The sequence below is a fragment of the Grammomys surdaster genome, unplaced genomic scaffold (assembly GCF_004785775.1).
Source record: "Grammomys surdaster isolate TR1022 unplaced genomic scaffold, NIH_TR_1.0 344, whole genome shotgun sequence".
Taxonomy (NCBI): Eukaryota; Metazoa; Chordata; class Mammalia; order Rodentia; family Muridae; genus Grammomys; species Grammomys surdaster.
In genome coordinates this window covers 1066101-1080489 of record NW_021604763.1, presented here as the reverse complement: position 1 = coordinate 1080489, position 14389 = coordinate 1066101, and the positions used below count along the sequence as shown (strand labels likewise).

Sequence of the window (14389 nt, the reverse complement as noted above, 5' to 3'; positions counted from 1 at the left end):
TGCGAACGATGGGGTGTGTCCCAGCACACATGTGGTGGTCAGAGGATGAACTCAGGAGTAAGTCTTTCTGCCCTCTACCATGTTTGAAACAGGTTCTTTGTTGCTTTCAGCTGCATAGCAGTCTGGCTAGCCCATGAACTTCTAGGTATTCATTCTCTGGCCTCCATCCCCCCTCTTGCTATTAGAGCCCTCGGGTGACTAACTATGCTATCTCACCTGGCTTTATGTGGATTCTTAGGATTCAAACTCAGGTCCCAGTGCTTATACAGCAATTGTTTACACACTGAGCCAGTTTCCCAACCCCTAGAAGTGAGTTTTTAAAAAAGCCATCTCCACCTTCCACAGACAGGCTTGCATTACGGTCAGTTACCCAGGACAGGAGTCCTACCAGCTACAACTCCAGCGCCCAGCTCAACACCTTGGGAACACTTATCTAGAGGGGGAATCAAGTCTTCTGAGACCTGCCAGTGCCTAGAATGTTTAAGCTCTCAAAACCAGAGACAGCACCAGAAGATCAAGACTGAGGCACACTGCAGACCTCACCGTGGACCAGGCTGGATGCTGTGCTGGCCGGTATTGCAACCGGAACTTGAGCAGGAAGTGGGGTTGGCGACGCCAGGAGGCAGGATATGTCCAGCTGGCATGCAGGCGTCTTGGGTAACCAGGTACTGATTCTACCCGCAGTCCTTGGGGTGGATCAGGACGCACTAGGGGTGGCCAGACACAAAGTTCAGGGTTAGTAACGGGTGCTCATCCCTTCCCACAGTGCGTATGTAAAGGTGCTTTAGTCAGATACAGCCCAGGAAGGAGGGGAAATGTTGAATTTGATCACTCATTGAGCCTCAGGTCCTGTCTGTCCTTATTATAAGATAAGCAGCAATCCGAAAACAGAATTTTGATAACTTTGAGTGATAAGTAGATTTTTCTTTCCATCCACAGAAGATTCACTGGCCCAAATTCTAACCTAAGTTTACTGCCTTCTCCCTTCCCACACTCAGATCAAAATAAAAAGAAAAGGGACCAAGTCTTTCCCCTAGGCAGGGAGAGCATGAGATCGGGCTGCCTTCAGCATACAATCCAGAAGCAGGAGTGAGCTAGGCAACAGGGAGGGACACGTAGGTAATGACAGGAACCTCTAGGGTACATACAGAACTCATCTGTGGGAAGCTGGGGTAAGAGGAGTGTAAGTCTGAGTGGAGTCTCTGTGGCGTGGGTCTGGAAGGAGCCTGGGGTACTCACAGATGCTCTGTAATCTCACATCCAGTAGGCATGTGCTGGCACCCAGTGGGTTCACCTCAGTCACATTGATCCGGTACTCACTCCAGAACTCTGCCCCATGGACCACACATCGGGAAGCCTCCAAAGGGTCCTGTGGACATGGCCAAGGCCCGGTGGATGGACTTTCCCTAGAAGGGAAGATGTCGTCTTGGGTTTGGAAATAGGTCACAAGTTAGAGTCCCCAGATTCTCTCTCCTGTCCTACCTCTCACTCTCAGCTCCTGGCAGGGTCTTCTTCCTGGTTAAAAAAAAAAAAAAAAGGATACCAGCTGAGGTCAGGAGGAAAAAGGGCCCCTACTTTCTCTGAGAATTTATCAGAACCTCTCTCCCTGCCACCCATATCATGTCAGTAACTCCAACTGCATGGGCACACGTACCAGACACACCCACACATACCTGTAGGAAGTAAGGTAGCGGGTGGGCAAACCGCTGACCTGCCCTGGACTCCAAGTACAGGAGAAGTTTTCATAGTCTACTGCTTGGCAGGAAACCTCCGGACGAGCTGGGGGAACTGGAGACAGAGGGCAGAGCTGGAGATCAAGACATCCCTAGCTCCATCCTATCCCAGAGGGTTTGCTCAGGTACCAGGTCCCCTTGGGAATCCCATGGTCCCTCACAGCCACCTTCCCTAACTCACAGCCCAGCTTCAGGGTCACCATGCCCACAAATACACCATCCGGGGTCTGGCAGATGTAAATGCCTTCGTCAGGGCTGTCCACCTGGGCCAAGACCAGTCTGTGTCCTAGTCCAGCGTCAGGTCCCTGGAGCAGCCTTGAGTCCCCATCCCGAAACCAGGACACTGGAGTCCTGGAGGAGAGGTGAGGTCACGCTATGCAACTGTTCTCTGAGAGCATCTACGCACACATGCAATCAAACCACAATTCGGTGCCTGGTGTGGTGATGCATAAGAATCATAAGAAGGAGGTTCATGAGTTTGGGGCCAGTTGAAGCTACATAGTGAGTTCCAGCCCATTCCCAGGCACCAAGGTAAATACATAAATAAAATAAAAACAAGAAAGGAGACTAAACCCAAGGCCAAATTCCCTTCACACAGTCCCTTGTGATCTACTGTTGCCTTCTTTTCCTTTATCATCCCAACTTCCTTCTGCACAGGCTACATTCTCTTCTTTCTGTTCCTTAGCACTGAGGTCATTCCCACCCCAGGGCATCTTCACAAGCTGCTGCCGCCGTCAGGAGTGTATCTACTCTAACCTGTGCACTGCACTCCTTTTTGACCGTTTCTTGTGTGTTTGCCGCCTGCCTTCCCCACTAGGATGAAAGCACTTGAAGACCCATCTTGCTGTATCTCAGAACCTACGATAAACCCAGCACTTAGCGGGTACTTAAATATACTGGCTAGTTGACGGATGATTTTTGTTACTAGGTATCAAACCCAAGGCTTTGTACATGCCTGGCACCAAGCGACATCCCCAACACTGGCTGCATTTTCTATTGAATAAGTACATTTGGAGGGTTAGGACACACAAGCAAGGATTACAACCAGAAGAGTCCAGTATAGGAGGGAACGTAAGGTCTGGGCAGGGTCAGGAGAGGGCAGTGGGTATGAGATTCACAGGTAGGTGAACACTTACCCAGCATTCACTCCAGGACAGCACAGTATCACGGGCCTGCCAGGCTGCCCATACTGGACCCCTGTAAAAGGGAGTTTTTACTTCTTTCATACCCCTTCCCGTTTATGAGAATGACAGAGGAGCAGGCTGGCAAGCCCTGGGTGGGGTCATTGTGTCAAAGCAGGAAGTTATACTTGGGAGCTAGAGAGGCATTTTCTTACCTGGAGGACCCCAAGCTTGGGGGCAGGGGGAGGAGGAAGACACCAGGGCTGTAGCCACAGCCACCAGGACCCTGGTCAGCCCTGAGCAGCTGCTGCTCATCTGTGGAGAAAGAGGATGCTTAGGACTTACCCATCCGTGACCTAGAGCCTAGCTTACCTTCTCCAAAGCTGGGACTTCCTTAAGGAAACTTTCCTTAAGGGACTTCCTTAAGGAAAACCGAAGCATCAAGAGAAATGAAGCTATTGGAAATGACCGAGGAATCCAACCTGAACTCCCCTTTCCCACCATATACCCAATGCTGTATTTGTCCTTGTGTATGTGTCCACATACAAGCACACACAAACACACACACACACACACACACACACACACGTTCATCCCAATCCTGGGCTTAGGGCCCAGAACAAAAGCCAGAGGCAACAGATTGTACTAACATTTATGCCCCCCCTCCCCGCAACACAACACACCATCTTTGGCGCTCACCCCTGGCACCAAAGATTGGCACTGGCTCAGCCACTCCCATTAACCCATACGATTCAGCTGCTGGGAATTCTGGCGTTCACCCACAACCTGACCAAGGCTAATTATTGCCTCTGGCCAACATACAGCAAACCTCATCACCCTTAGATAGGGAGCTGGCATGATGGGCCCAAATGCCCCCCAGAATCCCAGCATGAGGCCCAGCCCTGCTCTGGCTGCCAAGCCTCTGGCCTAGGCCTGGCTTCTTACTCTCGTACTTGGGCCACTCATATGGGCCTGGCTTGAAACCTTGTTGGTCTCAAGCCTGCGAGGCTGGAAGGAGCTAGGGTGCAGGCTGGGGCTGCAGAATTAAGCAGATCCAGATGCCCTAGCTCCTGCCAGAGGCTGAGAGCGGGCGAGGAGCCAGCAGATGGAGATGGAGACAGGGTGGCTGAGAAGGGAGGGGAGCTGGGAGCCCGCAAGAACAGGCGCCTGATGTGGGGGCCACAGCACCAAGTGCGGGGAGAGAAAAGTGCTCAGGACCAAAGGCAATGGAGTTGGGGTCAATACGCAAGAGGTCTGGATTGGTGCAGCAGGGACTCAAAGTTTGAGAAATGAACATATAGGGAAGGAGTGGGGTGCCGAGAGGAAGGACGGAGGTGGAGAGGAGCAGCAGCAGATTGAAGGTAGTCAGAAAGGGATAGATGGCAAGCCCTCAGTCAAAGTGCCACAAGACCTCTCCAGAGAAGGACAGAAGGAGGCCTTCACATACCTGTGTCCCCCTGACTGTCTTATTGCCCCCCACCCCGGGTCCCAGCCCCATTTACCCTGGTTAGTCCCACCCTACCTTGATAATCACAGTGACTGAGTGCCCATGGCCTCCAAGACTTCCTCCTACAGGCTAAGAACTGTCTCCCGCTCCACTGAGTCGTGGGACCCCAGAACCATCCCCTCCTTCCCATGTGGAGCCCCACCCGCTCTGGGCCTTAGAGTTGAGCAGGCCCCCTCCTCCACCTCTTCCTCTTCCCTCTCTCATCCCCTCCCACCCTAGGGGCTGGGAAGGAAAGAGGCCTCCCCCCTCAGGCTGGAAAGGAAGCCAGAGACACAGCCAGGACCAGCAAGGAGAGGAGGACAGCTTCTGCTCTTTGCTGTCCCTAGAAGATTTCCTTTGTTTTCACAGAGCCACCAAAGCCTGTTTACTCAGGGACTCACTAGGTGGTTAACTAACACAAAGATATTCACTTGAATACATGTGGACATAATAAAGAGAATTAACACACAGACACACTCCTTCCTGTTCTTTCTACTCTCCAACAATGTTTCCTTGGGGCACAGCTGGCTCTGTTTCCAGGGGAAAACAGGCTTCACACTGGAGAATATAAGGAAAGGCCAGAGACCAGTTCCCCCATTCCCTGGAAGTTCCAGTCATTTCTATTTTCCCCCTCCACCGGCTGGGCCTCAGCACCAGGAAATGCCTTTGATCCCTTGGTGCCAGATACACAAGACACACAGTTACCCTCAGACTCATGCTTTCAGGTACAGTCACACACAGATACACACACTCAGACACATTTAAACAGCTCAGCCTACTAGAGGCCCTATTGACACAGAGACATACACTTTATGGGGGGGGGTACCCTATAATCCCTAAAAGCAGCTCCTCGCCATGAGGAGCTCTTAGTAAAGACAGAGCACCATCCTATCAAGGCTACAAGTCCTTGTGTAGCCAGAAACAAAGAGTAAGCAGGGAACTCAGACAGAGGGACACTGAGGGACAGACAGCTTGTAGACAGAACTAGAGAAGAAGAAACATGAGACACCTAAGGGGAAAAAGCTGTGAAAAGACATAAAAAACTCTCCAGGAAGATAATCATGGGGACAGAGAAAGAAATGTAAAGACGTGGAATCAGGTATGAAAACAGAAACACCAGAAGATCAGGGACCTGGGGATACAGCTCAGCCGGGAGAGCTCGCCTAGCATGCACAAAGCCCTGTTTGATGCCCAGCAACATATAAAAACAGACGTGCCACATCTGCAACCCCATCAATCCAGAGGCTTAGGATACATGTGGCCCAGTGATGGGACTTACTGTCTCAGCCCTGGAGATGGAGCCCAGGCCCTGGCTCACCCCAGACAAGCGTTCTATCACTGAGCATTCTCGGCCCCCATCAGCTCTTGAACAGAGGAAGAAGGAAAGCCATGTGCCTTGAGGGGTAGATCTGTCTACTGCTGCAGGCTGGGTAGAATGCCAGTCTCCCTCGACAACTTAAGTAGTTCCCGAATACAGGTACACAGCTTCACTCCCACACAGTCTAGGCTAGGACACAGGACACATCACGGTCACAAGTCTCACTGTTGCTCTACTACTGAAGTCACACATTAGTATACAAAAAACCCAGCCACACTGGCAGACAAAATCTAGACCCCACAGAAGTTTCCCAAAACACATTCCCTGGTGTGGTCCCAGCCGTTGTCCCAAATGAACATCTAAAGAAAAATTACCCACTGACAGACGCATCTCCCCAGCTGCTATACCACCAGCAGACCCAGCTGGAATCACACTCTCAAACGCAGTCACACTGACAGACACACCAGATGACACCAGTTTCAGAGCCTCACACACACTGACATCGCCACACACACAGACACACTCATAGTCCATCAGTCACTCCCAGCCTTTCAGATCACACACTACCCTGCCCCGCCCCCTCTTGGCAGGACTTGGGGAGACAACACCCCGGTCCCAGCAGGCCTCACCTTCTGCGGCAGCCGCCGCCAGCGCCCTCCGCCCTCACCCTCTGCCCTGGCCTCTACTCCCTCCAGTGCTGAGTCCCGGCAGTGGGGGCGGCTCCTCCCAGCGCCAATAGAACGAGAGAGGTGAAGCAGGGTGGGGGGGACTCTCGACCCATTGGAGCCTCCAACTGCCAATCACTTCCACCTCCTCTGGACACTTCCTGTCCCGTCTGGAACTTAGAGGAGGGTGTCAGAGTAGGATTCCTAGGACAAAACCTGAAACTGCATTCCTCAGACCTCTCCTGAAGGCCTGTCTTCCCAGGGACAGCAGGCCTGAAAGTACCCAGGCCCTTCCTCTCCCTGCCGTCCACACAGCCTCAGGTTCCCTACTGAACCACCGGGCCGCTTGCTGACTGTAATCGATGAAGGTGCCCCTGACTGTAGATAAGATAGGGAGCTGGAAGGTTGGTCTAGTTCTCTTCTACCTTTAAAACAGTCAGGCTGCATCCCATGCCAGTGAAATCAGACTCTCTTCTCCTTCCATCTAGATTCCTGTGCTGTTTTGAAAACTTCCAGGCGTTTCCAAACTTTGGCAAGATTAGGGTGTGTGTGTGTGTGTGTGTGTGTGTGTGTGTGTGTGTGTGTGTGTTTATGTATGCCCTAAGAAACCAGCCACCTACCCAGGCAGCAAGGTCAGTGCCTACTTTGTCTGATTTTCCAGCCCCAGGCAACATTCCTAACCACAGGCACCCATCCTCTTTCCAAGGTCTCAAGAAGAATGGCTCCAGGTTGGATGACGAGAAAGCAAGGTTTCCTCAGTCAGACCCAGTCACTAGTCCAGGCTTAGTGTGACTTCCCAACCCTAAGATTCAGTTCCCCCTGAAAAAGAATGGATGAAAAACATTCTAGCCATCCTGAGATGTCTGTCACAGCTCTTATATTTGCTTTAGACTTTGGAGACCACTGTGTGGTATCTGGTCTCAAATATCAAAGGCCCTGTAGTTCCTCCACTATTATCACAAGGAAAAACAGATCCAGAGAGGAGGTAGACTCAAGATCATTCTAGGCCCTGGGCTATCTCTGGCTGTCCTTGCCAAGCTTAGCACTGTTTTCTGTTCCATGCAGTTTTTGTAGCATAGGTACAGTACTTGAAGGTACATCTGCTGCACACAGAAATCGAGGAAGCCAAGAACACAAAGCCACATGCACGCTCCCAACCCGCCCCTTTAGCCCCTGTGGTCTGGAGCAGCATCTAACTGTGGCCACTCACAAAACCAGGGTTCTGGCCAGCAGCCCAGTGTCTGGGGTGACCACTGGGACTAGGGTTCTGCTCACCCTCTCCCTACCAAACTTTGAGACTCAGGCTTGGTGAGCTGACAATGGGCTCAGTAATACGAGGGCTCTGGCCTTCCAGAAGACTCTGCCAAGCTAAGAACACAAGATTTTAAAATATCCTCCTAAGTTAGCTTGCTGTTTATATCACAAGTGAAGAGGACTGGAAACAATACTGAATATTGTTCAGAGAGCAGAGGTAGAATTTCTTCTCTATACTTAGGGCTGAACACAGGGTCTTCCACGTGTCAGACATGCACTTTATCACTGACCTATTTCTTGGGTCCTTTGTACCAGACAGTCTCACCAAGCTACCCAAGCTAGCCTTGAATTTGCAATCCTCCTGCCTCAGAGTCCTGGGTAGCCAGGATTACAGACCTGTAACATGAGGTCCAGCTTGGCTTTGGTTTTAGTGATTAGGTCTTGCTATCCACACTGGTCTCAAACTCAGAATCCTAATCCAGCCTCCAATGTGGTGGAACTACAGTCATGCAGCATCATGTCTGGCTTCGTGAAGGGGATTCTTGCATCTAATTTTTGAAAATCCATAGGCAAGAATGTTTGGAGTCACACTTAGCCTTTACCCAAACTCCAGAATATAAGAATCCACACTCCTCTGGTGTCAGAAAACATGGTTAAAATGTGAGACTCAGTTTTATTGATATCACATCTGCCGGAACTCCAGGTCCCAGGTCTGTCACGTACAAAGATTCAATCGGACTGGGATTGCTGTGATCCCAGTCAAGCGGTGGCTGCTATTTCCCTGTCCTTCTGCACCAGGCAATAGTGTACCTCAGGAAGCGCCCTTAATCTTTCTGCAGCCTGTAAGGGGACAAGAAACAATCAGGGAGAGTAAGGGTCACCTGGAATTATGTGGAAGAGGTTTGGGCCCAGGAAATACTGAGGAGGGCTTGTGGGATGGGAAGATTAGTTCAAGATAGCTTGGAGTCACCAGGGGGTGTGGAGTTGAGCAATGACTGAGTTCTAGGAATGCAGAGATTTTTATGAGGCTCTTCAAGGTCATGACTGCTAAGATCCCGTGAGGAAATGAGGTGAAAGGATATGACGACCCAGGATGTGAGTCCTGACCTGTTCAGGAGTGAGGTCACGCTGAGCCTGGGCAAGCATTTCATAGCCAACCATGAACTTCCGGACAGTAGCAGACCGCAGAAGTGGGGGGTAGTAGTGAGCATGGAGCTGCCAGTGGTCACAGGTGGCTCCAGTCTTTAATCCTGTGGGAGCCCCTGACAACAAGACGACAGAGATGATCTGGGAGGCCCTTTGTCAGCCTTCAGTCTAGCCCCTCCCCTAAACTAGGCCAGGTACCTGAATATTACATCTCCCAGTATTTTCCACCAGGGAGCTCAAGCATTGGGAAGCAACTGGTAACAGTGTCACCAAATCTCTCTTCTCTCAGTCCCAGTACCCCAGCTCTGGACAGTTGTTTTAAGGCCAACAAGTGTTTTAAGGCCTTGTAGAGATTATAGTTCCCTTAGCCAGAATCTAAGAGCCCAGAAAGCCCAGAAATACTGTTGGGGCTACCCCAACACCAAAAGCCTTACCATGCCAGCCCATGGAGTAGGGAAAGGATGTCTCAAACAGGTTGTCATACTTGGTCAAGAGCTTCTTCATGATGGAGGCTAGATCTGGAATCAGAGCCTGATTTTCACCCCGGGGAATAGATGATGGTCCCATCAGGGCTATTCTATCCAGCACCAAGTCCCATGGTACTACCAGGGAGACTCACCATCACGCTCAGCAGGGGTCAGCTCAGGTAGCCGCAGCACGTGCCGCCGGGGCAGCAGTAGTGTCTGGAAAGGCCACACTGCCCAGAAGGGGACCAGAACTATCCAGTGCTCACTGGTCAGGACCAGACGTTCCTGGACGCACAGAATGGAAGTGAAATATGCATGTGAGAGGGGGAAGGGGGTGAGCGGCAGGAAAGCGGAGGAATCTGAACCTCTCCACGTGTACTCGCACCCTACTCTAATATTAGCATGGCTGCTAATGTCCTATCCCCCTTTAAAGCATGTCTCTCTGGGAGGGTGAAAGGGCTAGAGACTCCCTGGGGACACAAGGCCTGCCTCTCTCCCACCTTTCTGAGAAGCTCTTGGTGACCATACTCCAATAATAAAGGCTTTCCATGCTGGCTGTGATAGGTCTGTTGGGATCGCTCTTCGCGCTGGGCAATATCTGGCAGGAAACTGCTAGCCCAAACCTGTCAAGGGGCAAGCACAAAGAAGAGCAGGTGAGTGCATTATCTCTAAGCCTCTGCATACCAATGTGTTTCTTTTGCCCTATCCCTTAATCTAGTTATCCTGTCCACAGTGTCAGTGGACTCATCCAAGAAAGCCATTACAGCCTGTCACATACTTGCCTGGCAGTGGGGATGGGGGTTAGAACAGCCCATCATGGCTCCTTTGTTTTCAAAGATCTATTGGGTATAAGAAGAGAGATTCAATAGTCACACAGACATCAAGTCAACCCCTCCTCACCACACCCTGTGGAAGCAGTAATGCTACCCCTCCCCAAACCAAAGGTACACCTCCCCCTCACAGACCTGCACCCAAGGGTACTGGGCACCCAGCTCCTCTGTGACTGAGGCCCATGCATCGATGACAGCTCGGATCTCAGGGACAGACATGAGTGGCAGCGTCACATCCGACCAGGGGTGGAAGCACATGACCTTACTAGGTGGTGAGGACAGAAATGACAGAGGGATATAGGGAACGGGTGCTAAGGGCAGGGCCCAAGCCCAGGTCTTAGTCTTCAGCCCTGGGCTGGAGATTGTAAGAGGGGAAACCCATAGTTACCAAACTCCTCTGGCGGCCTCTGCTCGGAAGAGAGGGTGGTCACTGGGTCCTGGAATAAAGGAGTATTACTCTCTGCAGCACAGGTTCCCCGGTCAGATGCAGTCTCCCTTCTCTCCAACAGTGGTTAAACTGAGGGTACCTGGATCCGGAGCATCTGGCTGCAGAGCTGGGAAGTCATTGTCAAACAGGAAGGTGCCATCATAGGGGGGATTCACCTACTGACAAGAACAGGCTAGAAATACTACCACCTGACGGAATTCAAGGGCTACCCAGGCTGCAAGGGGGGCGAGGAAGGCCCACTCTAAGGATCAAAATTGCTTGATGGGAAATGAACCAAAAGGAGGCGCACTGCTCCCTCTTGTGGACGAAGGGCAGTAATAAGGAAGAACTATTTCCTCCTATTCCACTTGGTGGCTGTGTATTCCGGCTTACCTCCCCATTAGCTCGTGTGGCCCCGGGACACAGAGGGTTGAGTGGGTCATGACGGGGCACCGTCTTCAGAAGCTGGGGCTCCACTTGTCCTTGCCAGGGCCGCTTCATGCGATGGGCTGACACTAACACCCACTCATCCTGGAGCGGGTTGTAGCGAATATGCTGGTGTTCTGGGGACAGTCAGTCAAGAATCAGTCAGCAAAACTCCCTGTCTTCCTCTTCCCGGAATGGTTCTATTGCCCTAGCAGGCCCAAGTTCAGGGACCCTCGGTCTGAGCACTGTTTCTAGAAGCTAAAGGCTGGGGAATTGAAGGGTTAAACGCTTTCAGTGCCACATGTCCTGCAAGCCCTTCCTTCCTTCGCCCGTCACCCTGGCCTCGGGTAGGAGTGCCGACCTTGACGCTGGGACTAGAACTTCCTACAGAAAAGGAAGGCTCGGCTCCGCACCGCAGCGGGTCCAGACCGCCCAGCAATTACCGCTTGCCCGGAAGGTCGCTGCCATGGCGTCCGCCTCTGAAGCTTGATGGCGCTGCTCAGGATCGGCTCCGCTGTGTGACATAAGGCCACACGAATTGACCTAAGGTCAATAAAAATGGTACGCGGGGCTAACTAAGCTCAGCATTCCAGTTCCCCCCGCCCACCCTGGCTGATTGGCTGGCCGCCAACACGTGACGACAGCCTGCCACTTGAGGGCGGGGCTCCAGACCGCCACATACCTCCCCAGGTTGTTTTGAAGATTCTTCTGCACACCGGATTGAAGCCACTTATCTGGAGAGCATCTGTGAAAACTGGTTGCTGTATCTATTCGTCCGGCCACGGATTCAGCAAATATATACTGGAGGGGAAGCGAAATTTTCATACGCGTACATAATGACTTTTGGTCATAGCGACCCTCCTTTGTTACTGTGTCTCCTTTTCACCCGCTGAACCTTTCTTTCCAATAAACACCCCTACTTTCGTGTCCATTTTCGGGTTGCTTGGATGAGCTTAAGGCTATTTTTTGGAGCATGGGCAACATATCCGCTTCATCACTCAAGGACACTCCTCCTGCCAGCAACCTTTAACTGCCAATAGTCTCTCAGAAAGGGCGGAGCCTCGTGAGTCCTTTTCCCCCCCACCCCCCACTGCCCCTATCCAGTATGAAACCTTAATGGGTCCATCTTCATGTTTTGTGCAGGTAACCACAGGTGCAGTGAGTTCATGTGTGCAATGGCTCTCATGTTCAGAAGACATCGTTTAACTGAGCATCTTGAACGTATGCCAGGCACTTAGGTTCTGTTCAGAGCATAGAGTTGTCCTGTGCGGAGAACAGCAGCATTCTGTACTTATAATGACCTGGGTCACCTCCAGAACAGCTGTGGTTAAGATGCAAGTTAGCGGGGCGGGGTAGGGGGCAGGCTTGATCATACTATAGATGAGGCCTGCAGTCTGGAGATGTGAGTACTTCACTGTAACTATGCCTCTATCCTTATCAGCAGAAATAAGCTTAGATAAAAAGAACTGAGTAGGGCTGGAGAGATGGTTCAGCGGTTAAGAGCACTGACTGCTCTTCCAGAGGTCCTGAATTCAATTCCCAGCAACCACATGGTAGCTCACAACCATCTGTCGTGGGATCCGATGCCCTCTTCTGGTTAGTCTGAAGACAGCTATAAATTGTACTCATATACATAAATACATCTTAAAAAAAAAAAAGAACTGAGTAAGTATGGGGTGTGGTGGTGGTATAGACCTGTAATCCCAGCACTCCAGAGACAGAGATGGTAAAGTTACAAGTTCAAGTTCAGCCTGCACAGTTCTACATAGCAAGAACCAATCTATAAATAAGTAAGCAAAAAGAAAGTAATATGTGTGTGCACAGTGGTGTGTTTGCCCATAGTCTCAGCTATTCTAGAAGCTGAAGCAGAAGATCATTTGAGCCCACAAGTTCTAGACCATTCTGGCCAATATAGTGAAGCTAATCTCAAAAACAAGCAATAGGCCATCAGTGTTTGAAAGGCAGAGACAGGAATCTCTATGAGTAGTAGCCTGGCTACATAAAGAGTTCCGGCTACATAGAGTTCTAGGCTGTTGAAGTCTGGTCTGTTGCTATGTGCTGTGATGCTAAATACTAGCTCCCAAGGTCTGGTCGCCCCTTGGGACAAGGAGATGCTCATATATACCAAATGATGCTATGGAACCTTTCCTCTCTTTATACCTGATTGGTTAATAAAGATGCCTACAGGCTATGGCTGGGCAGAAGAGAAGTAGGCAGGGCTTCAGTTCCCCGGCTTGGGGTATGTGGCAGAGACCATGGAAGGGGGGGGGTTGGAGAGAGGGGAAGACACTATGGGGTAAGGGATCGTGAGAACTGGCCATGTGGTCAGGCCATTTGGACTAAGAGCAGCCCAAATAGAACATAGCAAGTCATATCCCTGAATTTAGACAAAATAGCCATAGAGGGTTGATATCTGCCCAGCTCTACTGCTGTCTTAGGCTTACTGCAAACATAAAGGTTTAGTGTTTTTTATCTGTATAGCAGGAACACAGGGCGGGGAGGGTGGAGTGCAGGAGGGTATGCAGCTGAAAAAGCATCTCCTGTAGGAGGACCTAATTGAGGACTGCCTGAGAGACCAAGGATTGCTGGTGCAGACAATGCCAGCCAATCAGGAACTGCTGTTTAGAAGAGCTGCTTGCTTGGGACCAATGGGTCATGGGTGGAGGGTATTAAAGGAGCTTGCAGCAGTGTTCAGAGAGCTTGCTGCAGTGTTTCTCACCTGCTCCTGGAATCTGTGTTGTTGACTCTGCGCCACCTCACCTCCAACCCCCAAGGGCAGGTAGGGTCAGGTGGTGAGTAGTCCAGGGCATAGGAAACATCTGGCACCCAGCGTGGTGGATGGATGACTTTATCATCCTCGTTTTGTGGCTGCTTGCGAACCTCCTGTTCCAGAGGCTTTATTATGCCTGCTGCTGCAAGGACCGTGCTGGTGGTCTGACCTCACGATGCTGCTGTGGTGCCCCCTTTGGTTGCTTCTTCAATGAGTTGGCCCCTTAGTGTTTTATGTTGTGGATCCCAAGAAGGTGAGCACTTGGACCTCATTTCTGTCTTCTTTGTCTTTTCTGTCTGTCCATCCCCGTGACCTCACTTTTGGTCTTGGTTCAGTTCGAGGTTGAGCTTGCAGCGGTCTTCTCTTCACTTTTCTTTGACTTTGGGTGAGCATGCTGTGGTGAAAGTGCAGCAGACAATATTTTCTGTCTTCTTTGTCTTTGTCTGCTTATTTTCACTTTTAGTCTGGAGTCATCCTGGTACCTGATATAGGGGTTGGCTTCCCAGGTAGTGGTAGCAGGGATTGGCTCTCGAACGCCTTTCCCATTCCAGGTACAATGTCCAGACATAAGGCCTTTGAGCTACAATACCTGAGAGAGTCCCTTGGTACACAGTGACTTTTGTTGCTTCTTCTGTCATATTTGTCACATCTGTTCATTGTTTGTTTCCTTTGTGTTCATCATCATGGGTTCTCTCCCCTCTACCATCAAGGAACCCCAGATTAGGGCTCTGAAAACCCTTCTGGTT

At 51.0% G+C, this 14389-nt stretch overlaps 2 protein-coding genes across 12 annotated transcripts in view; both read right to left on the bottom strand.

The window, feature by feature from the left end:
- Positions 1-6391, bottom strand: part of Il11ra (interleukin 11 receptor subunit alpha) — a 9155-nt gene extending 2764 nt beyond the window's left edge. Inside the window, exons 1-8 of one of the 2 annotated variants that reach the window (XM_028779031.1) lie at positions 6288-6391; positions 3070-3169; positions 2870-2930; positions 1915-2084; positions 1674-1788; positions 1483-1515; positions 1240-1406; positions 544-707 (exon numbers count right to left, since the gene is read on the bottom strand). In XM_028779031.1, coding sequence (XP_028634864.1) covers positions 544-707; positions 1240-1406; positions 1483-1515; positions 1674-1788; positions 1915-2084; positions 2870-2930; positions 3070-3169 — 810 coding nt within the window. In that variant the 5' untranslated portion in view covers positions 6288-6391. Of the gene's footprint in view, positions 1-543; positions 708-1239; positions 1407-1482; positions 1516-1673; positions 1789-1914; positions 2085-2869; positions 2931-3069; positions 3170-4376; positions 4491-6287 lie in introns of those variants that run through there. The other variant, XM_028779030.1, reaches the window with a different exon arrangement.
- Positions 6392-8217: 1826 nt separating this feature from the next.
- Positions 8218-11847, bottom strand: Galt (galactose-1-phosphate uridylyltransferase). Of its 10 annotated transcripts, XM_028779020.1 has the most exons (12): positions 11556-11847; positions 11317-11416; positions 10841-11010; positions 10548-10623; positions 10409-10457; positions 10156-10285; positions 9973-10029; positions 9691-9813; positions 9343-9475; positions 9158-9241; positions 8685-8839; positions 8218-8417 (listed from the first exon to the last, which is right to left on the bottom strand). In XM_028779020.1, the coding sequence occupies exons 2-12, from the start codon at positions 11396-11398 to the stop codon at positions 8337-8339; spliced, it is 1140 nt and encodes a 379-aa protein (XP_028634853.1). In that variant the 5' UTR covers positions 11399-11416; positions 11556-11847; the 3' UTR covers positions 8218-8336. The 10 variants fall into 10 exon arrangements, with proteins under 10 accessions (XP_028634853.1, XP_028634852.1, XP_028634857.1 ...); XM_028779019.1 differs by lacking the exon at positions 11556-11847 and having other exon boundaries at positions 11317-11474; XM_028779024.1 differs by lacking the exon at positions 11556-11847 and having other exon boundaries at positions 10548-10626; positions 11235-11423.
- Between the last annotated feature and the right edge of the window lie 2542 nt (positions 11848-14389).

Excerpts from the sequence above, each read along its gene's own strand:
- Galt (XM_028779021.1), bottom strand. The coding sequence starts at position 11,398 with ATGTCACACAGCGGAGCCGATCCTGAGCAGCGCCATCAAGCTTCAGAG. Across the intron at positions 10,030-10,155 it reads CCCAGTACCCTTGGGTGCAG|ATCTTTGAAAACAAAGGAGC; the intron begins GTCTGTGAGGGG and ends TATACCCAATAG. Across the intron at positions 9,242-9,342 it reads GACCCCTGCTGAGCGTGATG|ATCTAGCCTCCATCATGAAG; the intron begins GTGAGTCTCCCT and ends CTCTGATTCCAG.